The following is a 26,751-nucleotide window of genomic DNA, read 5'->3' on the forward strand; positions in this document are numbered from 1 at the left end:
GGCAGAGCCTTGCACCTAAATATCTCTCTGTTTCTCTCTCTGTTTCTCTCTCTCTCTGTGTACCAGTGCTTTTCTCTATTCCCCCCCCTCTCTCTCTCTCTGGCTTAACCTGTATGGGTGCCCTCTAGGCCTTCCTAATTCTTTCTTGATGTTTAAATGTTGTTGATTTGAATCGCAAATGAGACACACAGGAAACGTAAGGTATGTGGGAAACGGCTGTGCTTCACACGTACAAAACATTCAACGCATTCAGCAACAGCTTAACCAAGAGACTTTGATCAAAGACACACAACACGATAACGTTCACCAGGCAGAGAGACCACCCCAACTCTGTTACGATCCAAAAATGAAATATGGAAATTCCAACTGGTTGTGTTTACACCGAGGCCCCCTCTGGTTCCCTTTTGAACCGACTCGTCCACATCCAGACAGGACGCTTGCCAGCATATTTCTCAGGGAAACATTTCCACACTCATCTGTGTCGGATTTGCATGTGAGACAGGGTGGACCATTCCCAAACCAGGAAACTCAGTCCACCCCCAAGTTCAGACCGCATGGCTCTGTTATTGTGTTCCGTATGCAGGCAATCCAGAGGACGACTACGGGTCCTGGTGGGTTGACAAGTTTTGCTTTGTTGTATGATATTGTGTTGGTGTCAGTCAGCCAGACAGTCTATGGAGGGGCGAGGGAGGGTGGGGTGTGAAGTGAGGGACTCGTGCTATGAAGTCATTTCTCAGCTGAGGGCCTGGGAAGCTCAGGTTAGACCCCGGGCTTTAAAAACCAAACACACACACACAGCTCCTTCCCCCCTCGACATACACTCAGGCTAGTCTCCTCACCCCCCACTGAGCGGCCCGAATGGGCCAAGGGAAAGAGCTGCCAGCATGCCAATCAATCACAGCCCTCTGGCTCCCACTCCCAGCCTCACACTCACAGGGTCCGCCAGGGGCATTCACTGTGGAGCAGCCATTCATACTCTCTCTCTCTGTCTGTGTCTCTCTCTCTGTCTGTGTCTCTCTCTCTCTCTGTCACTCTGTCTCTCTCTCTCTCTCTCTCTCTCTCTCTGTCTCTCTCTCTGTCTCTCACTCTCTGTCTGTCTCTCTCACTCTGTCTGTCTCTCTATGTCTCTCATTCTCACTCTGTCACTCACTCACTCTCTCTGTCTGTTTCTCTCTGTCTCTCTGTCTCTCTGTCTCTCTCTCTCTGTCTCTCTCTCTCTCTCTCTCTCTCTCTCTGTCTCTCTCTGTCTCTCTGTCTCTGACTCTGTCTCTTTCTCATTCACTCACTTTCTCATTCATTCTAGGTTCCTTCTCGTATTATCTGTGTGTGTGTGTGTGTGTGTTATCTTTGTCTGCCTCACAGGGGTTTTGGGATGGTATGCTAAACGTTGTCCATTCGTCAGTCATGCGAGCAGTGCTCTTCAGTGGCATGTTCACTGCTCCACAGATCAAAGGCAGCTCTTCCTTGGTGTCTCAGGCTCATAGACCCAGGTCAGCCTCAGATCCTGTCCACATTCACACAGACTCTGACAGGCCTTATTTAGTCATGTGAATCCCTGCCTGCCTTCCACACATGTGTAAAAGCAGAGCATTTAGGCTTCGCATTATATGTGGCTGCGGATTCGGTTGAGACGGAATTGTTCGATTCGATTTAACCTGGAAACGGTACTGCAAAAAAAAAAAGTAGAAGTAAAGTTTAGTTTAAAGCAGTAAAGTTTTCCTGAGGTGCAATGTTAAATATCATAATGCATGAGTTTATGCAATTTCCTTGAGCTCTAGGTTCAGTTTGCTTGTGTTGGCCGTCTCACTTCCTGTTGCCACAGCCCTACCAGCAGAGTGAGACATAGAGAGAGAGGGAAAGAGAGAGAGAGAGAGGGCAAAAGGAGGAGTGACTGAGAAGGAGGGAAGGGGGAGGGCCCAGTTTAGGGGGCAGAATGACAGGCGGTCCGGTGGGCGGTCCCCGGCGTGCTAGAGTTTCTGCAGTGTGTGTGTGTGAGTGAGTGCTGATGGTATCAGACCTGCAGTGTGAAGGGGAGACTACAGCAGGAGAGAGAAACACACAGAGAAGGAGACCTACAGAGGAAAATGTTCCTACCCTGGAGTACCCTGCTACAGAGGACCCTCTTCACTCACCATGGTGAGCCCACACACACACACACACACACACACACACACACACACACACACACACACACACACACACACACAGCCTCGCTGTGGGCCACATGGAGTAGAGCGCAGAAGCTGTGCATGTGTGTCTCTTGTGTGTGTGTTTTTTTAGCCCTAGGTGCTACCGGCTAGGCTGTACCTTGCTGCTACGGGGGAGGGGAGGAGAGCCATGCTGGTCTTCACTGAGGTGTTAAGACTGTTGTTAATCCTACTGTAGAGAGGCAGAGGAAAAGCCCACCATTGTCTTAAGATCTTTTGTTGAATGCAGAAAAGGCTTGCATGAGGCAGACTGAGAGGTTGAATGGATGTGCATTCGCTGTAGTGGATTCTTCCCAAGGGCTTGTCCTGTGCTGTGTGTTTGTGTGTGTGTGTGTGTCTTTAAGCGCTGCTGCTGCTGCTGTGGATAGTCCCTGACTATGCAGAAAGTTAGTTACCTCTCCAGGGGGCTTGCCTGGCAGGGATGTCTATGAGGCAGAACAGGAGGCTGCACTCTCATCTCTCAGATGTGCTGCGCTCACTGGAATCAGGGGACCGAACAGGTCCTGTTTTGGAAAGAGGTGAACAAGGTAGTGTAGGTGTGTGCGTGTGTGTGTGCGTGTGTGTGTGTGTGTGTGTGTGTGTGGCGCGTGACTCGGCTCTCCTTTCTCCCAGGACGTCCTGTGGAAGGTCAGCCCTGCGGTGAGAGGAGTCGCTGGCGTCAGGAATAGTAATTTCCTCTTTTCACGGTCGGCCATCGAAGCCCCAGAGAGAGGGGAGAGAGAGAGAGAGAGAGAGATAAAGGAGGAGAGAGAGAAAGAGAAATAGAAAAAGGAGAGAGAAAGAGAGTGGAGAGAGGAGAAAGAAAAGGAAGGAGAGAAGAAAAATCTGAAAGGATGGAAGGAGAGAAAGAAGCAGAGAGAGAGGAAGAGAAGCAGACTGCTGGTGCCGGCTCTTTCCTTGTCCTCCAGAGTGATGCTGTTGATTCCCCTGTGATAAGTGGTGGAGGTCTGCTTACACAGAAAGAAAGATGACAAATAGAGGGGGGAAGGAGGTGTAGAGGATATTAAACTGTCGTCTAGAGACAAAGATTTTTCTCCTATCACCTAGTCAATAGTCAGTCTTTTCTCTTTCTGTTCTCTGTTCTCCTCTCAGCCAGGGGAACCAAAGACAGACATGTGTGGATTCAATTTGAGCTTGTCCCTTGTTTGGGTTTGGGGCAGCCTGGGGTAACTGGATTCCTATTGAGCCAGGTCCTGGAGGAGCACAAAGGAGAGAATGAAATTAACAGTGCGGGCTCCTGTCTGTATGCATATCATAATATCTGTTACCCAGACAGGTTTAAGCAGTACAGAAATTAAGGTAATGAACCTTTGAGCCCGGCTCCTGCTCAGAATACACTGAATCCGAGGAAGGTAACCAAAAACAAATGCTCCTAATAAAGCCAGAAAGTCTCTCGCAGATATGATGTAAGCACCCTTAAATAGTCAGCCTTTTGTTCACACATTATTGTACGAGTTTCCTTTTTTTTTTTCTTCTTTTAGTTCTTCTTGGCACTGGTCTTGTGGTTAATCCCGTTCCCTGCTGGCTCCAAGCAGCCTACAAGTTCCCCCTCTTTCCGCATCTTCTCCCCTTCTTCATCTTTTCTTACTGTCCACCCAGGTTACAGTCGTTCTATCTGCGGCTTAAACCCAGGGATTGATGTCTTAGCTGTTAGCTTACAGCTAGGCTAACAGCTTTCTCCCTATGAAGTTGCTCCCTGCCACTTGGGGTGTGTTTGCAAGTCAGGGGATGAGAGGAGGTTGTCCCACTGGTGGTGCAGGGGTTCATCCTGCCTCAGCGTGGTCGTCCTCTGAAGGTGTAACACAGCCCTTCCCTCACTGCACTCTTGTGTGTTACAGTTTAACCTCGCAAGGGGAGTCTCTGTGTTTGGAAAGCCTTCAGAGATATCAGATAGAGAAGACTAAGCAGTCTGGGGAGAGAGTGTGAGAGAGAGTGTGTGTGTGTGTGTGTTTAGTGCTAGCATTGGTAGATTCCCTATCTATGTCAGCGTTCACGTGATCGTATGTGTACGCGTTGCGTCTAGGAAGAATGCGAGTACGGGGGGGGGTGTGTTGTACGAGTGTGTGTTGAATGAACCCACATGTGAAGTGCCGGGGTTTAATCACGCACTGCAGAGGTTTTTTAAAGTCTCGGTGGAGCTGATCTCCTCTCAAGCCTGGTTCGTGTTTATTTTGCTGAGGTGTAGGAATTCACTCCCTCTTGGCCTCTCCAGCTGAACACCAAACCTACGGTGTTGGGTATAAAACGTGATTGCATTAAAGAATGAAACTCTTCCCAGTTTCCCGCGGCACCGCAACAGAGCCATCCGTTAGACGCCAAGCTGATTGAGACGACAGATGCGGGCCTGGCACATATTTCGCTACACCCGTGGGGGTCAAGGTCGGGATTGCTAGCCATCCAGACTACGTGATGTATCGCAGACGTAACCCGCAGCATGCTACTGCGATCACGTACGTGATCTACAGCCCTCCAGTGGTCACCGGGTTTGGCGGTTTGGGGGTGTTCTCGGTGCACAATCACCCTTTATCACTCTGCCCAGTGCTGAAAGGGTCCTGCAGCTGGGACTGGACCTCTGTGTGACCTCTGACCTCTGCACTCCAGCAGGTTCTCTGGACAAGTTTCCTCCCCCTCTGACCATGCCGCTGACGCTGGCGAGCCATAAAGATAAGAGGCACAGCCGGCACACCCTCTCCAGACTGAAGTCTGCTTACTCGACTTCACGTCTCTCTCCAAAATCCCTACTGAAGTGCCTGTGGCAAACACCCGCATCGCCGCGTGGAAATCACTTGGTCATCCTTGACTAAACGGATTTGGAAGATGACAGACAAATTTCAGGATGAGAGACAGAGAGACAGAGAGACTTTGATGGAAACCCAGGGATGGTTGAAGCCCTGTCGGAATCAGATGACCATAAATCATGCTACGGAATTCCGGGTGCACTGCCCTGTCAGGGCCCTGATGGCCAGATCCAACCGAAGACATGTGCAGCCTGACATGCAGAAAGGGAAAGGGGGTTGAGGGGTTAGGGCCAGGCTAGAGGCCAGAAAATCCCCAGTGACTTCAGATGCATCAACTAATTTCTCCTGGGTGAGAGGGTGAAGGGCTGCACCCAACCATTCTTCCACTGGGACACAGGAATGCACTCAGAGAACCGGAAAGGGTCTCAGGCACTCAGTCAATAAGGGTTTAAAGACGCTCGTGTGTTATTGTCGACACACCTACGCCAGACAAAAGGACACGGTGCGCCCTGTGTGTCTGGCCCTGATGATGTGTTTTCCCATAGGGCATCAGTGTATTTTATGGTTCTTATGACACTATCGGACAATCTTGTCTAATGCACAATGCTCCTTAAGAGAACGTCCTGCTAAGTGGTACTTGACGACGGAAAAGCAAAAGATCCAAATGCCCAGATCTGATTCTGATTTTGAATACTGTGTTTGGGTAACGCTGTAACTCGCTAACCTGCTTTTCTGTTCATTTTAGTCAACAGAAGTTATTTTGGTTCCAAGTTACGCTTCAAAGGTCAAATGTGAGTAAGCAGATCTCGCAAATAGCCACACATCTTCCAAAGGTTTTACATTGTCATTAAAGAATGTTTTCCAAAGACATTTTGAAGGAAATTCTCATTGTTCAGTTGGTGACATTCTCAATGTAAGAACATGATAGTCCTTTGGCGGTAGAGTACAAAATAAGTCCCCTGCCCATTCAAATACTAAGGTCTTGATCTTCAAACGGGCACTTAACTTTACACGAGAGCACAGTGGAATTGTGTTACAGCATAATCCTATGGATTCGATAAGAGCTATTATGCCTCAGCTTATGCTATAACATCGCTCATGTTCTTGCTCTGGCTTGCACATGTAATCTAAACACACGAGGAAAGCCAACCCTTCTCAATAGGAATAGTCCACTTGGAAAAACCCTAGGACATAAATGGAGACCTGGAGACACACCCAGCCCCCACGCCGGTTTCACTTGCTGCGACGGGGTTCCATTACCGTCAATTCCCTGCTGGCCCATTAAAATCTCTGACCTATTTTAGCGAGAGGTGGAAAAGCCGTTTTTGCCAGAGAGAGATAACAATGTATGGAGAGAGAAACATCCGGAGAGACTGTTCAGAAAGCAGGTAGCGAAAGTTACTGTATCAATTACATGCTTTCTCTCTGTGGAATCGGCGTGGAATCTGCGCGGAATCTGCGCGGAATCGGCGTTGTTGGGACCACTGAATAAAATTGGATACTTCTCTCTCTTCTTAATCTTATTGTAAAGGCACCAGGTTTAGGATATTGGTATTTGTATTATTTTGGTAAAACTTGAGTTCAAATTCCCAGAGTGCCGTGGTGGATATCACGGAGATCTTTCTCAGTGGCATGTTTTCCACGGTTTCAACGTTTTAAGTAAGTTGTAGCCCATTAAAGTCAGTCAGGACTCTTCCGCCTGTTTGTTTACAGGCATACTCTGCCACGCAAGTCGACACTGGACCCCCCAGATGTGAACTCCTCCTACACGACCCTTACGTTGTCACTTCCTGCTGAGTTTGACCCCTACAACCCCCCAGACACAGTGGGGCTTTCAAATGGTGGCGACTTGCCTTTCAATAGCCGAGACTTTAGCCTCAATCCATCATTGGCCGGACGCCAGAAGCCATCGTATTGTAGAGAGCAGTGCCACACAGCTTATGGGTTGTCTTTGATGTGGATGACGTGGATGACTCTATACCCGGCCCTCTCCATTTAATTCAGGGAGCTGTAGTGGAGACTGGCAGATCCATTATCTCACTGGCTCATTAGACATTCAACCACAGGAGGGGATTTTTGAAGAGCTGGCAAGATTAGTCAGAAGTTTTCTTTAGTTTTTTTTTTTTTAAGTAGGTACCTACTTTTGAACCAGAATTTTACCTCAGACCGCCGTGTCTTTGTTGGGCGGGTCTTTGGGCTAGGTATTTATTCGTTTCAAGATTATGAGTTCTGTGGACTCATTCAAGAGATGTGAGAACCATATTGAGGTATGCTTTTGTTTCAGCCGTTTTTAACATCTAAAGACTGTAAGAGATTAGCAAACTGTTTGATTTGAACCAAGTCTAATACACCAACATGCCACAGGGATATAAGTATTATCCTATTTCTTTTTCACAAAAGAACCCATTTGGTTTGAGCCTTGTGAGAGAGTATTGGTCTGCCTTGAAGTCGGTATTTGTGCCTGGTATGCACAGCTGGGTTCAACCCTATTGAATCACATTGAAAAAAAACTTTCAATGACGCAGTTTATGTCAGCTGTGTATGAAATCTGTCTTTGAAAGCCCTGGCCACTATGTTCCCCAGAGAGCAAACCTTGGAACAGTTGAGTTGATAAAACAAATCTACAAACAGCCTGCATGTGAAGGTCGACGCTCTCCTCCTGTAGCTGCGCTGGCAAAGGAATCAAAAACAGGCCACTTAATCTGAGGGCTTTGTGTGAAACTCAACTCTTTATATCATCTCATTGGTTGGTGTTTACATTTAGCAGACGCTCTTATCCAGAGCGACTTACAGTAAGTAAAGGGCAAGTAGGGTGAAGTGGGACACAACTTCATTTGGCACAGCCGGGAATCGAACCGACAACCTTCTGATTAATTGCCCGACTCCCTAACCGCTCAGCCATCTGACCCCCCCTGGGGCAGGCGAGAGCCCCAGTGCCCGGTCAGTAGGTGAGGGGACGTCACAATCCTGACCCCCCCTGGGGCAGGCGAGAGCCCCAGTGCCCGGTCAGTAGGTGAGGGGACGTCACAATCCTGACTCCTCCCTGTAGGCAGGGTGTTGTTATAAATGGCTGCGTTTGCCATTAGGGCCTCTGCGAAGGTGTCAACTTTTGTGAAACGCAACTGGGACGAGGGGAACAAAGAGGTTGGACCGGCTGACGGCGAAGAGATGAGTAAGACACAGCCTGTGTTTTTCCAGAGCGCCCCCCCGCCCCCCCCCCCCCCCCCCCACACACACACACACACACACACACACACACACACACACCCTTCTGAGAATTGGCAACCCTTGAGTTCGCTTTAAGTCAATAGATGCATGATGCATGCACGGGGGTGGCTGGAGTTCAGGACAGGGTTCCCAGTCTAAATGCTTTTTTCAGACGTGCAACCTGAGGACTGCGATGTTCTCACTTCCCCCTTGGAATGTTTGACCTTTTTTTTAAAAATGCGTTTTACCCAACTGCCTTTTAAATTGCTCAATTAATTTTGGTGCAGTGTTTCTTCATGCAGAATTATCTTCCACCTGATACATTGGAGGAATTTGACGGGCCTGTGTGGCAATTTTGGATGTGCTCCGACAATGAGCATATTAACGTTCCAGAGTAAGGTTATAACCGTGTTATCTCTCAACAACTCTGCACAAATTTACCCTGAGGAAGTCTTTAGTGTTCATTACATTTCAACCTTTTTTGAGTTGTGTGATGTGTTTGGTCTTAGTGTGCAAGTTCAATCCTGATTTAGTTCAGTTGGACACCCTTTTCAAAAACTGGAAATATCAATCATGCTGTAGCTGTATTTGTCATTGACACTCCCCCCAAAAATCCACGTTCTAATAACCCAGATCATTCAACAAGGGAATTGAATCTAGGAAAAAGACTAAATACAGATTTATTTTGTCAAAGTTGACTGTTCCCCTTTAAAAAAAAAAAAAAAAAAAAAAGTTTCCTGAACCATTTGTTTTTCTTGCCCTTGTGCTATTTCGGTGGTCGAAGCCCTCCAGGTGGAATTGATCCTGTCAGTGAGGAAGTGTGGTGTCGAAGGCGGAAACATCCCAGTTAGTTTGATTCACGACAAAGCTCCCTAAAGGTGTGAAAGAGTCAACATCTGGTTCACGCCCTGCAGGAAGTGTCCGATACAAGATGGATGCCCCCCAGGCCCTCTGCCTCTTATCATCCTCCATCAGCTCAGCGTTTGATTCCACACCTCTGAACGAACACGCTATGCTGCTCTGTTTTGTCACACTTTTAGCTGCAGTGGCAGTTTCCATCCCTCTGGCTGCCCTGCCACCCTTGAACACAATGACCGGCTGCCTTTGTTAGGACAGATGCTCGTGATATCGCCTGTTTTCTCTTGGTCCCAATCACTCTCCCTGATTATCACTCTCCTTACTTTCTCCTGACCTTCCCTCCCTCACTCTATCCCTCTCTCCTCCCTCCCTCTTTCTCTCTCTCACTCTATCCCTCTCTCCTCCCTCCCTCTTTCTCTCTCTGTCTCTCTCTCTCTCTCTCTCTCTCTCTCTCTCTCTCTCTCTCTCTGTCTGCCCTCTCTCTCTCTCTCTCTCTCTCTCTCTCTCTCTCTCTCTCTCTCTCTCTCTGTCTGCCCTCTCTCTCTTTCTCTCTTTGATGGACAGCTGGTATGCTCAGTCGCTCGTGTGAGGTCAACAAGTGCATGTCTCCAGTGGGTTGTCATGATGGCTGAATGAACATCTTTTTGTTGTACCTTATGACTGTTTACGGTTGACATTTACTTAGACTACACAAAGCATTTACCTAAACACCACACAAACATAATAAGGGACTAATGTTTACATGACAGTCATGACCTTTGTATTCTGAAAATGTTCTCTTACCTAATAATAACGTAATGTATTTTATTTAGCATGCTTTTATCCAATAATTATGGGATTTCAACCTTTTAATCTGCAGTCAAATGCCCTACCACCAAGCTATACCTAGCTCACTACACCGAAAACAAGGTAACACATAATGTTAAGGAACAAAAAAAAGTATCAAAGAAAATACAACTGCAATCCAGATCTCAATTTATAGCTGGACAAACCCTCCGAAGCCTCATCATTCTCCCTCAGTCAGTGTTTAGCGTCTGATGCTGCGGCCCTACAGAAAGAGCTCTCATCGTCACGCCGACCACGCTGTGGAACCCTCCTCCATCCAATCATATCCTCTTTTGTCAGGCACGTAGCCAGGCTGAGAAGCAAGCCCCGGTCACCTGACCCAAACCAGGGCCGTTTACGAGGTAAAACAGTTTGCTCAGTGAATCATAGCCCCCCGGGGAAACAGGTTCTGATTGATTATTCATTGGAGTGAGCGTAACCGGGAGAGACAGGATTACTTGAGTAATCTAATAGGCTCAGGGTTGTGGCAGAAGCCTTGTGAACCAGACGCACGCTTGATTAAGCAAGCATCTATGGGTGTGTGCCTTCACCATTATGATCATCATAAGAGTTGACCCATCACACACACACACACACACACACACATACAGAGATGAGTGAAGTAGATTAGTTGATGAATCCTGATGGGTGTTTGTGTGTGAGTGGAGGTTTGACCTGCTTGTGAGGACATAAGAAGGTTTTGGGTCTGCAAGTGAACTTCTAAGGACACAAGATTTTCACGTATTTGATGATCATCGTCGTGATGCATTTAGGATTATTTTCTCGTCAATGGGTCGTTTCTCAGCTACCAAACCACAACTGAACTGGCCCTTGTGGATATGTTCTTTCTATCATATGCCTGTTCCCGATTCCTTCTTGTTTACCCCGTAGGCATGGCTACAGAGCGCTGCAGAATGATGTCTTTGTGAACGCTGCCCAGTTCTAAACTCCTTCTCCCCTCTTTGCTCTGCATGCTTCACGAAAATAACGTTGGCACTCTTGATTCAGTCCGGAGAAATTGAGTAGTCTGATTCAGATTCAGTAGTCTGATTCAGATTCAGTAGTCTGATTCAGATTCAGCCAAATTGTTACCCCTTCACTCCCTTTTGGACGTTTTTGTGGTTGAATTATTAAAATGTCACATTCCCCGTGGCTGGTCTCATGTTACGATGTTATTATCACTTACTTTTGTTCATGTTCATGGAGCTGTGTAGACCGTTGACTACAGGGAATAGGCTTGAGGAAAGTTGAAAGTGAGAGGATTGCAATATTTTCATCTATCCTTTTCACAGGATGCCTTTGCCTTTTTTGCTCAGATAGATTTACATTTTCATTTAGTCATTTAGCAGACGCTCTTATCCAGAGCGACTTACAGTAAGTACAGGGACAGTCCCCCTGAGGCAAGTAGGGTGAAGTGCCTTGCCCAAGGACACAACGTCATGTGGCACAGCCGGGAATCGAACTGGCGACCTTCTGATTACTAGCCCGACTCCCTCACCGTTCAACCACCTGACTCCCATAGATCAGAAAGGGAAGCAGTTATTGATCCTTAGACCTTCCTACACAATTAAGGTAAAACGCCTACAACCAGCCACTGCAACTTTACAGCTCTCCGAGTTCTTCAAGGGGGGCAGGGCCCTTTCTCACACACACACACACACACACCACTTCTGTTGAGATGAAATTATCAATTTCCATGGATAATCATCCCTTCATGATTTCCATGTGTGTTAGCTGTCACATTATCTACGAATAAACCCAACTAGACGGCCGACACAGATTCAGATCAGCATGTATTTTCCTAATTTGGAGAATGTTAGCAGGCAGTCTGCTCAGCTGGTGCCGTGTCAGGTTGGTATGGAGACCTAATGACGCCATGCATTATTCAAGAGGGCCCTTTAGTCTGGGGTGGACCAGGGGCCACTGGTCCCTTGGGGCCGGCTCTCACTTAGGGAAAGAGAGAGGCTTTTTGGTTGCACCCCCTCCTACCTCCCCTCTTACCTCCCCTCCTACCTCCCCTCCTACCTCCACCCCCTACCACCTCCCCTCCTACCTCCACCCCCTACCACCTCCCCTCCTACCTCCCCTCTTACCTCCCCTCCTACCTCCCCTCCTACCTCCACCCCCTACCACCTCCCCTCCTACCTCCCCTCTTACCTCCCCTCCTACCTCCCCTCCTACCTCCCCTCCTACCTCCACCCCCTACCACCTCCCCTCCTACCTCCCCTCTTACCTCCCCTCCTACCTCCCCTCCTACCTCCACCCCCTACCACCTCCCCTCCTACCCCCACTCCACATTCAGACCTCCAGCATAATCTATCGGGACCAGACACGTTGTTTCACAGCTCTCCTTCTGTGGTTCCAGCCTTCCAAAAGGCAAAGTGTAGTTGACTATTAGGTTGTTTGAGTCTTGTACGTTATTATATAGACATAAAAAGCCTGAAAGTATCGATCCAGTAAACGTTCTTAGTTTTATTGAAGATGTGAACAGAAGATCGTCTAGTGGAAGTGATCGAATGGCGTAGGAGGCGTATATGTGGAGATAGCTGATTAAAGTGTGCTGAAATCCCCAGACTGCATCAGGGGAAGATTAGAACCCAGATAAAGAGCTGCCGTAGCCCCCTCCCTCCCCACCCCCTTGCCCCTCCCTCCCTCCCCCCTGCCCCTCCCCCCTCCCCTCCCCTCCCCCCACCACACACCACCCCCCTGGTGCTCAACAGACACAGGGGCAAAGGGGTTAGTCAGGGGAGTCTCTAAGGGACACCTGGGGAGGGAAGGTGGGGGTCATAACCTCACTCCCTACCTCTGTCTTACTCACACACACCTGGGGGGTGTCTTACACTGTCTTACTTACTTATTTGTATGAGTGTCTTACACACTCAAACAAATTATCAGTCTAACATGCGCGCACACACACACACAAATGATCTGTATGATATACACACACACACGGGATCCGGTACCAACAGGAGAGGCTGCAGCGTGTTATCATGCCGGCTGTAACTCAGTCAGCCTGGGAACCGTCTGTGCCCGCGCACAAGCCCTCACCATCTGAAATAACACACATACACACACATACAGGCACATTCTCACACACACACACACACACACAGGAGTGTACACACACACACACACACACACAGGAGCGTACACACACACAGACACCTGTTAGTCTTTCTAACAATCTCCCACGCCCATGTCTAGTCAAGCTTAAACATCTTCGTCTGTTGTTCACCCCCCAGGAAAGTGAAGAAGACAGTTCTCATTATGGTCTGTGTAACTGATTAAATGTAAACAAAACTGCACACATACAACCCTCAGTGATGGTGACAGTTAAATGCAAACCTGTCAGACCGAAACACAACTGACTCTTCTGATGTCTTAACAAAACAGAGGCAGGCTCTGTTTGATGTGAGGCGTACGTGTGTGTGTGTGTGTGTGTGTGTCTGCGTGCCTGTCGGCGTGTACAACCTGCATATCATCAGAGGTCTGCAAACACAAGATTAACCGGGCTGATTGTTTGTCCCTGTGTCACACGGCTTCCCTTATCGAACGCGGCCGCCAGCCTGTCTCCTCTCCACCTCGTCCCTTTGAGAAACAGCCCTTCTCAACCGCGATCGTTTCACCTCAGTCAGGAGTCACAGTGCAGGACGACAGGTAAACACAGACTAACTGAGGTCACACACACACTCACCGGGCGACGTTATGCCGGCTTTGTTTGGTCCGGCGTAAACAAGCCGAGCCGGCATAACAATAGGGCTTCTTCACACCGATATTTCAGGAGCTCTATGGGTGAAAGGGGCTTGTCATTGGAGGTAATGACACGTTTACATACAGACACACCTGGAGGATTAACACAGGGGGTAGTACCTGTGTCTCCTAGGCTTCCCCCATGAAATCCGGCACAGGCACGACATTGAATGCAGCGATTGTCCATAGCTAGATTCTCCCTGGCGTGGTTATTTTAGACATTTTTGAGCAGACAGACTTGAAGTTCATGAGCAGGAAGCTGCCCTCTCAGAGACCAGTGATGTGTCCACCTCCCACCCCCCCCCCTCCCCCTCCCCCCACCCCAGAGACACCCGATATCTCTGCTCTAATACTGTCGTCACCCCTCCCCAAGCCCAGCCTCTGAGAGTCTTAACATTTGTTAGAACTTTCTGGGGCCCATTGCATCTCGGCACATCTCATCTCGTTGAGTCATGGACCCAAAATACAAACCCCTCTCTCGTGATGGAAGGATATTCTCTGGTTGTTGCTAGGCGATAACTGGGCTTGTTTTAGTCTGGGGCTCCTACTGTAGCGGTGGATGAAAAGGAGACATTGGGTGGGGGGTGGGGTCAGAGGGGTATATGTGGATCAACAGCTGAACCTGTCATTGGGTTACTGTAGTATCGCCATGGGAACCCCGCTATTTAGACCAAAAAGTGTCTCCATTGCTGCACAAGCCTGTCTACTGTAAATACAGAGACGGTCTATGTCTGTCTTTCTCTTCCTGTCTGTCTCTGTCTCTCTCTAACTCTGTCTCTTTGCCTCTCTCTCTTTGTCTCTCACACACGCTGTTGGGCATCAGAGCTGGCGTGCTGTGTTTTCTCTGCTCTGGTGTGTCTCCAGACCAGAGCAGACCCAGTGCAGGAGTCCTGTTACACCCTCAGTCCTCATGTTTTATAACCAGACAGCCAAAGAAGACAGGCCCCAGGGACAGGCTCCAGGGACAGGCCCCAGGGACAGTTGCTGCTGTAGTATGGAAGGAAATCAGTGACATAATGTGTTGAATACTTAATTGTTTTATGTAAACACCATCAAATTTTCTGGTTTTGAATTCACCTTTTTAAATTTGAAAAACACGAAAAAAATAAGATTACCCTAAATTAATTTCTAATTCGAATGGTGAAATTAAGTTCACAAAAAGACATTTAGGGCCCTATCTTGCACCCAGCGCAATTGACTTAGTCAACGACGCAAGTGTCATTCCTAGTTTGCACTCGACGCAAAGCCGACTTTTCCCTCCACAGATGCACGTCGAAATGACTTTGCGCTCCCGTGGGCGGTTCAGCGAAAAAGGAGGCGTGTTCCGGTGCAAACGTTCCCTGGTGCTATTTTGCAGTTTCAGAAAAACAATTCCGCCACTGACCGGGACAAACGTGGTTTAAAGTCAATGGCGCAATATTCAGATGCTATTTTAAGGGCGCAAGCTTGGTCCGTGCGCACTGCTGGCGAGGCCAGGGTCTTCTTTCTGCGAAGCTAAGTTACTTTGTTTTGATTTATGGCGTGTTACATTTCTTCAATGATTATAAAAATATTTTCCTAAGAAATTTCTATGTATGTGAACTTCATTTGTAACAACGGTAGCAATTTCCTCCCATGACTGTTTAACCGAAGCTAATTTGGTTAGGTTTCTTCTCCCATGACCATCAGAATCAGAATTCGGTTTATTCGCCATGAAGCTTATGTTACACAAATACGCGATTTGCTGTGGTAGGAAGGTGCAAACAATAAACATATGCTGGTATAAATTAAGTACATTACTTAAACTAATTCTAAGAACTAAACAATTTTAAATTATAACAATTAAAAAAATATATATATATGTAAAAATAAGAATAATAATTTGAATGAGTAGCATGAGTGGGCAATTTAGTGCAATGAGAAAACTGCTCTGCCTTTCTCATACAATGTCACTTCTCTATCTTTTACGGCCCTGACGACAACGTCGATCTCCTCGGCTGTGAACCTCTGGCGTGCGCCTGGCAAATCCGCCGTTATAATAGCAATTCGCTATGGAACAAGCGCTGCTCTTAAAGGGAATGTGAGATGATGCTCTGATTGGTTTATTGCACGTTACGCCCAAACCACACCCATTAGTAATGTAGCTACTTCAGACCAACCATTTTTTTCGCGCCAGGCGCAAAGTCATTTATCCCGCCGGCAAAATAACAACCAAGCTGAAGTCACGCCCACAAAGTTACTTGCGCTTTGCGTTTTGATACTTGCGTTTCAGATCGTCAAAATAGGGGGGTTAAGCTCAAATAAAAAAATTTGGGAACAAAGTTTGGGGAAAAGTTTTTGAAAGGTTGACCAAATATTTTTGATTCTTGTTATTCTAGTCAGAATATGAGTCTGAGAACTCTCCGTTGCGCTTTGACTACGGGGCGTGTTTCAAACGAGCCTGGAAAACAAATGCCTCTTCGCTCAATTGGACAGACCTACAACCAATCAGAGCAACGTAATATATTGTTTGTTCAAAACGAATTCAACTTAAGCGCTGTTTTGTGACGTGGGAGATTACGTTACTGTTGATCATCTGTCCATTATCGTATAAAGCCCGCCCTGGTAATTTTATTGGTCCGTCCCGATTCAGGTTTTCTGTAGTTGTTCCCCAATACGAGACCCTCCAGACCCAACTTCCCGACCAAATTATTTTGTGGACGGGGAGAAGTTGGGCTGGCAGCCAGGCTATACTTGTTGAAGACTCTACTGTACTCAGCTCTGCTTTACTCTGTTTTAGGCTTCTCTGTTCTTTAAAGGTTGAAAGAATTCATTTCAAATTTCAGCAAACATTTTTGGGGTTTGAATTTTGGGGATCTGAATTTCACCATTCTAATTTGAGCAGCCTGAATTCTGTTATATTCGAATTTCTGAAGCTTGAACGTCAACGCTGATGAATCGTAGTCAGGAAGTGTCTTGACAGAAAACAGAGAATGGACACTTTGCCAGTGGGTGCTAATGTTTACCCCCCCCCCCCCCCCCTGCAGGATTCTGAGTCTCTGGACAGCTGCATCCAGAGCACCCTGTCGGCCCTCTACCCGCCCTTCAGCTCCACCGCCGCCACCGTGCTCTGCCAGGTGTTCGACGTGGTCGAGGGCAGTTACCGAGGCGACGGCCTTCGCTACCTCATCGACTTCCTGGTTCCAGCCAAGCACATCCTCCAGAGCATACAGCAGGATGCCTGTGTGAGTAGCACTCTGTTAAGCCCCTCCCCCTTGATTACACAGGGTCTGCCTAGCATCCATGAGGACCGACTGTGTAGCGTAAATGAATGGCCGTTTGCCACAGAAAGATATCTGTCGCTGACTTGTTTTTGTTGGTTTTCGGTTTCTCTGGAATTTCCTCTCGCTTTTATGCCTACCTTTTATCTGTGACTCACCTCCCCCGTCCCTCTCTCTCTCTCTCTCTCCCTCTCTCTCTCTCTCTCTCTCTCTCTCTCTCTCTCTCTCTCTCTCTCTCTCTCTCTCTCTCCTTTCTATTTCTCCCTCTAGCTCTTTTCTCTCTCTGTTTCTGGTCTCTGTCAGTTCTACTCTATAGGGTGTGTATTGCTTCCCCCCTTCCCCCCTCTCTTCCTGTCCTCTCTGCCTCACTGCCACCCGGCTTGTGTCCATGACTCAGTAATTACAGAGAGGGGGGTGTAGAGGGGCTTTGTGCTCTCTACTAGTCACTGTTACTCAGAAGGAACAGGCTCTCTTCATTTAGAGTGATTCATCTCAGCTAGGCTAACTCCTCATTACTCCTCCCTCTCAGATACATACACACACACACACACACCATGGTCTTGTCTAGTCATGTCAGGGATCTAGAACGTGGCTGTGGGATGTGTCACAAGTGGGGACATTCTCTCTCTCTCTCTCTCTCTCTCTCTCTCTCTCTCTCTCTCTCTCTCTCTCTCTCTCTCTCTCTCTCTCTCTCTCTCTCTCTCTCTCTCTCTCTCACTGTTTCTCTCACTGTCTCTCTGTTTCTCTCTTTCTCTCTCTCTCTCTCTCTCTCTCTCTCTCTCTCTCTCTCTCTGTCTCTCTCTCTCTGTCTCTCTCTCTCTCTCTCTCTCTCTCTCTCTCTCTCTCTCTCTCTCTCTCTCACTGTCTCTCTGTTTCTCTCTCTCTCTGTCTCTCTCTCTCTTTTTCTGTCTCTCTCTCTCATTCATACACTCTGAGCGTGTCATTACTCACTATGGTGTAGTCTTCCCTCCGACAGCCGTCTAACAAAAGGAGTTGCTGCAGCCCCGCCAGGCCAGGCCTTGTTATGTTAGCAGGCTCCCCGAGCTCCTTGTTATGGTTACATGAGAGGCCAGGACAAGGATCATCATCACTCACGCCCAAGTTTGGCCTGTAGGCTGCTGGCACACACACACTCTCATGTATGCACAAACACACACACATACAGACACGTGCGCACAAACACACACACATACAAATACCAGGCTCAAGAAACCATCGTCATGCACCACTGGTCTAACGGTTCTACTTTATCTGCCGTCACCCTGGTTACAACACTTGAAGGTGGTGATACCTTATGCCAACACACACCAGTGCAAACACACATGCATGCTGACACACACACACACATATGCTCACAATCACACTGACACACACACACACACACATGTCCGCATATATACACACACAGACGCATGCTTGCACACACTGTCATGGACGCACACCGCACACACATCTTTACCACCAGTTGTCTAGAAGCTATTTATACCCCCTCTACTTGACCCTGGGTGGAACCAACCAACAGTTGTTGTGGATTGGGTGTGTGTGTTCTCTAAACACAAGACGACAGAAGGTCCTACCCACAGACTTAACACCAGCTCGTCAGAGGGCACCTTCACATGTGGGGAGAGAGCTCTGTCATCAGACAGCACCTCATCTGGCCAGGGGGGAGGGGAGAGAGACGGAGAGAGAGAGTGAGAGTGAGAGAGAGAGACAGAGAGAGAGAGACAGAGAGAGAGAGAGAGAGACAGAGAGAGAGAGAGAGACAGAGAGAGAGAGAGAGACAGAGAGAGAGAGAGAGAGAGAGACAGAGAGAGAGAGACAGAGAGAGAGAGACAGAGAGAGAGAGACAGAGAGAGAGAGAGAGAGAGAGAGACAGTGAGAGAGAGAGAGACAGTGAGAGAGAGAGAGAGAGAGAGAGAGAGAGAGAGAGAGTGTGAAAGAGACTGAGAGAGACTGTGAGTGACAGAGAGAGGATGAAATAGAGTGAGATAGAGAAAGACTGAGACAGAAATAGAGAGAAAGAAAATAAAGAAAGGCATTTTTCTTCACACTTTTCCACCACAATTTATCATTCTCAAAACAGCTCCATCGCTGGCAGGCAGAACCCAAACAATGAGAAACTCACAACTTTTTCAACTTCCCCTCGTCACTGGGTGACTTCAGAGCGTGCAAGCGGATAAAAAATCACATCTAAAACTAGATTTAGAAAGTGAGGCCGCTGTGTACCCAGTAGCTAGCTGTGGTATTGGGAGCAGCATGTCTGAACTCCACTGCTTAGAGGACCTGTTCAGCTAATCCTGCCCTGAGAGCTCTCAACACACACACACACAGGCAGGTATGCACTCACACACACACACACACACACAGGCAGGTATGCACTCACACACATACACACACAGGCAGGTACGCACACACACACACACACACACACACACAGGCAGGTATGCACTCACTCACACACACACATGCAGGTATGCACACACACACACGCACTGAACCTGGGCATGGACGTCCAAAAGACTCAGTGACCCCAATCTCACTGACAGGACATAGACAGACCCCTCCCCCCTTCTCACTCACTCACTCGCTACAAGAAAGGGAGGGGGAGGCAGGGTAGGAAGCCACACAGGGACACCCACAAAGCAAGGGTCTGTGGCCCTCAACGCTATCGGAAGGAATCACGGAAACCTTTAAGTCATATGGAGGGGTTAAAGGAGTAGGGGAAGGGGGGATGGGAGGAAAGAAGAGGGGGGTAGGAGAGGAGAGGGTGGGGGGTAGGAGAGGAGAGGAGGGGGGTAGGAGAGGAGAGGAGGGGGTAGGAGAGGAGGGGGGTAGGAGAGGAGGGGGTAGGAGAGGAGAGGAGGGGGTAGGAGAGGAGGGGGGTAGGAGAGGAGGGGGGTAGGAGAGGAGGGGGGTAGGAGAGGAGAGGAGGGGGTAGGAGAGGAGGGGGTAGGAGAGGAGGGGGGTAGGAGAGGAGGGGGTAAGAGAGGAGAGGAGGGGGTAGGAGAGGACGGGGGTAGGAGAGGAGAGGAGGGGGGAAGGAGAGGAGGGGGGTAGGAGAGGAGAGGAGGGGGGTAGGAGAGGAGAGGAGGGGGGAAGGAGAGGAGAGGAGGGGGGTAGGAGAGGAGGGGGGTAGGAGAGGAGGGGGGTAGGAGAGGAGGGGGGTAGGAGGGAATTGTTCCGGTGTGTGGCCGCCTGGGCTGAAAGTCGACCTTTGAGCGGAAATCACTTGACACTGGTTTGTTTACACATCCCCTTGCTGTGGGTGTGTGTGCGCCGAAGTGTGTGTGCCGGAGTGTGTGTGCGTGTGCCGGAGTGTGTATGTGAGGGTACGACCGTCAGTGTAAGTTTAGCCCCTCACGCTATGGGAAAACAGACTGGGAGACACACCTGAGGTCAGGGGAGCAGAATGCCTCACACACACACACGCACACGCACACACTTACTGACTCCCATTCAAACTGAACAACTCTAGTCTCCTTCCTCCTCATCTATTTAAGGGTTGGCTTTCAAAAGAGCCAGGCTGTTTCCAGTCGACCCCTGAAGTCAAGCTCTGCTAGAATATTCATCTATCTGTTCTGCTCCACCATTGGCCCTATTGACGAGGTCACTGGTTAAGCCAGGGACACGGAAAAACTGATATTTTCGAAACTCTCTTTTCTGTAATCTCTCTCCTCATCCCCTCCCTCCCCTTTCTTCTCTTCCTCCCCTCCTCCCTCCCTCCATTCCTTCCTCCAAAGGATAAAGCCTGTGGACTGTTGGCCCCGTCGTGTGTGATTGTATACTGCCCAGCTTAAAGAGAAAGTTCACTTTGAACTGCTTCTTCCCCCACAAGGCAAGGCACAAGGCTCCCTCACTGCAAGGTCAGGTCACATGGACAAAAAAACAGGATTTCACTTTGATGGACATGGACAGGCCTGGTAATGTAGGAGGGAAATCCCCTTCCTTTAAAAAGACTTCCATTGTACATTCATACACAGGCCTACTCCTCTCTGGAAATGTGTCACTGCCTGCTCCCAATCCTCTAGATAGCACAGAAGGTGTGTGTGTGAGAGAGTGTGTGTGTGAGAGAGTGTGTGTGAGAGTGTGTGTGTGAGAGAGTGTGTGTGAGAGAGTGTGTGTGCGTGTGTGTGAGAGAGTGTGTGTGAGAGAGTGTGTGTGAGAGTGTGTGTGAGAGAGTGTGTGTGAGAGTGTGTGTGTGAGAGTGTGTGTGTGAGAGTGTGTGCATTATATATCTCAATCTACTTATTCACTGTAATGTCCAACCTGGTGGCCAGCCTCAAAAACATGTCGCCATGGTTTCTCAGTTTTTAACAGTTAGCAGCACTAACTGTTCTCTGACACATGGTGTGATGTGGTGTCTCCCTTCTACGGGACCAAACACACATACACACACACACACACACACACACACACACACACACACGTGCAAACCTCTGCTACCAGACTCTAGACGGGTCCGAGGCCTCAAACTGTTGTGAAAACACACCACCCTTATTTCATTACAGAAGAGGTTGGAGGCAAAACAATACCTGTGGTGTAAGTGTTCCTAAACAAATGAGTCCTGTCCAGCCAGTCAAACGACTCTCTAACCCTGAGGAGGGACGCACAGGGAGGATGGATCCTCTTCTGGAGTTTCAAAGAAGCAGATTTTTCTTGTCAGAAGAAGAATCATTTTACTGTCACACGTGTGAAGCAGAGGTTCTCACTCATGAACGTTTTCCTTCTGCCTCTTTCTGTTTCTCTCTCTTCTCAAACGGTCTCCCTCTCCTGTCACTCTTCTCTTTGTCTCTTTCTTGTATTTCCTTTTACCCTATCTACATAACTTCTCTTGTGATGTAATCAACCAGACGGTCTCCTAACACCCTCTCTCCCCCCCTCTCTCCCCCCTCTCTCCCCCCTCTCTCCCCCTCCCTCCCTCCCTCCCTCCCTCCCTCCCTCCCTCCCTCCCTCCCTCCCTCCCTCCCTCCCTCCCTCCCTCCCTCCCTCCCTCCCTCCCTCCCTACCTCACTCCCCCTCTCCCCCTCTCCTTCCCCCCCTTCCCTCCCTCCCTCCCTCACTCCCCCTCTCTCCTCAGTTCCCCTACTGTGGCCTGCTGTTCCGCCACGAGGGCTGGCCCCTCTGCGTGCACGAGAAGGTAGTGGTCCAGCTGTCGCCTCTGGACCCTCGCATCCTCCGGCCCGGAGACTTCTACCTCCAGGTGGCGCCACCTCCCCCCACCACCACCTCCTCCTCCAAGTCGGCCTGCGACCCCAAGCCCCTGCCCCGCATCGCCCTCCGCTGCCTGTCGGCCGGAGGCCAGCATGTGGAGGAGGTGTGCGTCCCGGAGCTAGCCCACACCACCCTCTTCACCATGGCCTGGCTGCAGTCCGTCAACCGGGAGCGGGGCTCGACGGCGCCCCCTCTGGCCCACTGCTTGCTCTCAGCCGACAACGACATCTTCAGGGTGCCCTGGGAGGACGTGGTGCACCCCCAGTTCGTCAACCGGCCCCTGCCCCGCCCCGGCGCCGCCCTGCCCCGCCGGAGGCCCGCGGGTGAGGAGCAGGGGGAGGAGCAGGGGGAGGAGGGGCTGTCCGACCGGGACAGGGACTTGTTGATTGACACGCTGAGGAGCCAACGGGAAGGCGATGAAGCCCCCGTAAAGGAACTGAAGCTCCGCCCCTTTAAGGGGAAGCCCGTGGAGGCGAGACGGAACGGGAGGGCGCCGTCGGAGAACACGGACGACTCGGACACGGAGGGGGAGTACGTGGAGCTGGACGAGATCTCCCTGCCTCGCTTCTCCCCCAGAAAGGCTCGCTGACCCAGTCCATCAGCCTGAACTACAGGAATCTCCACAAAGCCTCACGGACTACAACCCCCACCATGCACGGCCTCCCGCAGGCCCACTTCTTGCCTCCCCCAGTGAAAAGCAGCACTTGCTCCCAGACCATGGTGTGCTCCATGCTCATCGAGGAGAACCTGAGCGGGGTGGCCTTGCGCCCCGTCATCCTCACCCCCACCCTCCCCCTCCACGCCGCCAAAGTGTCGTCGGAGACCCGCGTGGCGTGTGCAGACACCCCGGAAGGTACGGCCCCTCCGCCGGAGAGTGCAGCTGTGTCCGCGTGCGAGGTCACGGGAGCCGTCATGGCCGCCTTGCAGGCTGACGGCCTGGCAGCCGCGGCTCGCGTGACCGGTGTGAGGGAGGAAGGTGCTGAGTCAGCAGGTGTGCAGGCTAGCAGGACAGGGACGGATGAACCTCAGTCGGCTGAGACTGGAAAGGTAGAAAAGATGGCGGCCGCTAGTGATGTTGTCGTCGAGGGGGAGCCGGAGAGTGATGGCGGCGCGGATGAGATCGATAGGGAGGCAGAACGTCGACTTCCTGTTTCGGAGACCGGCACACACACCCTGTCAGACAGGGCCGAGGCGGGGGGCTGTGACACAGTCACATCACTGAGAGGGGACAGCCCTGTCCTGCCTGCCCCAGCTGGAGATGCAGACAGAGGCTCAGGCCAGGGGAGGAGAGAGGGAGGGAGGAGAGAGGCTGGGAGGAGAGAGGCTGGGGCTGGTCCTCCAGGGGAGGTGGGAGGGACAGCTGCCATGCTGGAGGGCACCGGAGAAGGAGAGGAGGAGAGAGAGGGAGAGGTGAGGGAGGAGGGAGAGAGAGAGGCAGAGGTGGAAGGAGAGAGAGAGGCAGAGGTGAGGGGGGAAGGAGAGAGGGAGGGAGAGGTGGAAGTAGAGAGAGAGGCAGAGGTGAGGGGGCAGGGAGAGGTGGAAAGAGAGAGAGAGGCAGAGGTGAGGGGGAAAGGAGAGAGGGAGGGAGGGGTGAAAGGAGAGAGAGAGGCAGAGGTGAGGGGGGAGGGAGAGGTGGAAGAAGAGAGAGAGCCAGAGGTGATGGGGGAGGGAGAGAGGGAGGGAGAGAGGGAGGGAGAGAGAGAGGGACAAACCGGAGAGGTGATCCAGGCAGATCTCTCTGAGCCCAACGTGACCACAGTCCAAACAGACAACACACACACAGAACCAGAGACACACATAGAACCAGACACAGAACCAGAGACACACATAGAACCAGACACAGAACCAGAGACACACATAGAACCAGACACAGAACCAGAGACACACATAGAACCAGACACAGAACCAGAGACACACATAGAACCAGACACAGAACCAGAGACACACATAGAACCAGACACAGAACCAGAGACACACATAGAACCAGGCAAAGAACCAGAGACACACAAAGAACCAGGCACAGAACCAGAAACACAAATAGAACCGACCAGACAAATAGAGGCTGACACACACGCACTAGAAGGCACACACACAGAACCAGACGCACGCACAGAGGAACACACACACATAGAGCCAGACGCACACATGGAACCAAACACACACACAGAGACGGGGACACACTCTGGGGCGGGGACACACACACACTCGGAAGCACAGCCAGAGAGACCACCTGTAGAGAGGCAGAGAGGGGAAGACGGGTCAGCCAAACCTCCCTTCACCGAGGAGGAGGGAGAGGAGAGGAGGGAGGAGGAGGGAGAGGAGAGGAGGGAGGGAGAGGAGAGGAGGGAGGAGGAGGAAGGGGAGAGGAGGGAGGAGGAGGAAGGGGAGAGGAGGGAGGAGGAGGGAGAGGAGAGGAGGGAGGAGGAGGGAGAGGAGAGGAGGGAGGAGGAGGGAGAGGAGAGGAGGGAAGACAAGGGAGAGGAGAGGAGGGAGGAGGTAGAAGAGGGGAATGAAGCTAGGAAGACGTATGGAGAGGGGTACAGAATGGAAAGCTCACCTCTGAACCCTGAGAGAGAGAGTGACAGAGAGGAGGTGTGTGCGAGAAGCGTGTTGGAGCCGATGCACACACACGCAGACACGCGTGTGTGTGAGTCACAGCCCCATGGAGCTCAGGACGGGTCCAAGCCGACACACACACACGCATGCTCGGAAAACTCTGCGGTGCCACACACACTGTCTTCACCGCCGGGTCCAGATGCCTCCGCCTTCAAGGAACACAGACCAGAGGAGGAGGAGGAGGAGGAGGAGGAGGAGACCGAGGAGGTCAATAAGGACTTGTCTTCAGTGACAAATCTTGAAACAGCTGAAGGCATCGTCAAGGAGACAGGTACTCCCCCCCCCCCCTCTTCTCTTTTTTTTGTTCAACCACAACTGTCCCCCCCCCCCCTCCCCTTCTTGTTCTGCACCTCCTTATCCCCCAGAATCTCCCCCATTTGGACTCTTTTTCCTTCCTGTCCGAAGACTCCCAGATTCCCCTTTTTAAACAGCTGAATCCTAATCTGGCTTGGCTCCTCCTCCTCCTGTAACTCCGCCTCCTCCTTCTCCTCCTCCTGTAACTCCGCCTCCTCCTCCTGTAACTCCTCCTCCTCCTCCTGTAACTCCTCCTCCAGTAACTCCTCCTCCACGTCCTAAAACCTGTAACACATCCTCTGTAACACATCACTAACACTAACATGTCCCATCTTCATATCCGAGTCAGACTCGGGGTTAGTTTCTGTTTCCACTCAGAACATCCCTGCTCCTTCCACTAGCTAACAGAGCTGCTCTAACTACCCGGTCCCTGTCAGAGGAGACTAGCTGCTGTTCTCTCCCATATTACAGACATGTAGAATGTTCTGCTTGGTGTCACTTGTTTTCCTTGAGAGGAGTCCTGTGTACCACACACGGCTCTTTAGATAAGTTGTGAATTATGTCCCCTTGGTTACCCCCAGTGTATTATGAGCCAACACTAAAGAATTTGGCACAGCTTTGACATATCTGAAATATATTTTTACTGTCTGCGATGATCGGCATGGAGCGACGCGTGTTCGTTTGGATTCTTCTGAGGAAAAACGACTTCAACGCAAAGCTTGGAAATGACCACAAAAAAATAACACCACAAAATAAGCAAAAGTGCAATGTCGGCACCACGGCTATCACTCATCACCTGTTTTGGAAAAGGAGTTAGCGTAGCGCCGGTAGCCTGTCTGTAAATCCCCCCAGTCTTATTTTAGAGCAGGCAGCGTCCAGCACGCCTAGTGTTTCACCTCACTGTGTTCCTTAATGACATTACTGGCTGTTTAGCTGCACATGATGACCTAGCCACATGGAGACAGTGTAGGGGAGTCACTGAGATTAATGAGTGTGTGTGTTTGTGTGTGTGTCGGCAGTGGGAGGTGTGTGTGTGTGTGACAGAGAGAGAGAGACAAAGAGAGAGAGAGAGAGAGAGAGAAAGAGAGAGAGCGAGAGAGAGAGAGAGTGTGTGTCGGTAGTGAGAGGACATGGCTGATTCAGCTGTGCACACTTGTCAACTCGTCCTTTGACATGTCACAACAACAACACATGCCTGGACATACACGGGCATGTTCACACACACACACACACACACACACACACACACAGACACACATTCACCTCTACACCCAGAGACAGAGCTTAACACATAAACCCACCCACACTCTCTCTCTATTTTTCTCTCTCTCTCTCTCTCTCTCTCTCTCTCTCTCTCTCTCTCTCTCTCTCTCTCTCTCTGTCTCTCTCTCTCTCTCTCTCTCTCTCTCTGTCTCTCTCTCTCTCTCTCTCTCTCTCTCTCTCTCTCTCTCTCTCTCTCTCTCTGTCCTGTAGTGTAAATCCTGTGATCAGACAGGTTTGCAGAGACAGAATGAATCTCAAGGGGTCCAGTCTGCTGCCAACAGCAACATTTCACAGTGAGGTGAAAGTGTGTGTGTGTAGGACGTGGGGGGTTTCTCTATTTTCCAATCCTCCCCCTTTCCAGTCCTTCTCTCCTGACCCACACCTGCCCCTGGTCTAATGGGCTGGAAACCCCAGTAGCAGGCGGATTGAAACCCCAAACAAACCATGTTGGGGTCAGCCCCAATCGTGTCCCCCCAAACCAAGCAGCCCTGATAGGAATCACCTCCACAAATGTCTCTTGAAACCCAGCCACCTCAGCAAGCC

General features: G+C 50.2%; 2 protein-coding genes across 4 annotated transcripts in view; both read left to right on the forward strand.

Annotated features, from left to right (window-relative positions):
• The first annotated feature begins 1,941 nt into the window (after positions 1-1,941).
• On the forward strand, positions 1,942-23,836 carry LOC146246557 (uncharacterized). The gene is given in 5 exon segments (XM_084682808.1): positions 1,942-2,136; positions 16,591-16,788; positions 21,902-22,601; positions 22,604-23,499; positions 23,795-23,836. Coding segments are annotated over 5 exon segments (1,839 nt in total). The 5' UTR covers positions 1,942-2,133.
• Positions 23,707-26,751, forward strand: part of plekhg4 (pleckstrin homology domain containing, family G (with RhoGef domain) member 4) — a 49,288-nt gene continuing 46,243 nt past the window's right edge. For 2 of the 3 annotated variants that reach the window (XM_084681588.1, XM_084681590.1), the window contains exon 1: positions 23,707-24,922. In XM_084681588.1, coding sequence (XP_084537714.1) covers positions 24,181-24,922 — 742 coding nt within the window. In that variant the 5' untranslated portion in view covers positions 23,707-24,180. The remainder of the gene's footprint in view (positions 24,923-26,751) is intronic. The other variant, XM_084681589.1, reaches the window with a different exon arrangement.

Source organism: Hypomesus nipponensis, chromosome 19 (genome assembly GCF_054491055.1).
Source record: "Hypomesus nipponensis isolate SF chromosome 19, ASM5449105v1, whole genome shotgun sequence".
In the NCBI taxonomy this organism is placed as follows: Eukaryota; Metazoa; Chordata; class Actinopteri; order Osmeriformes; family Osmeridae; genus Hypomesus; species Hypomesus nipponensis.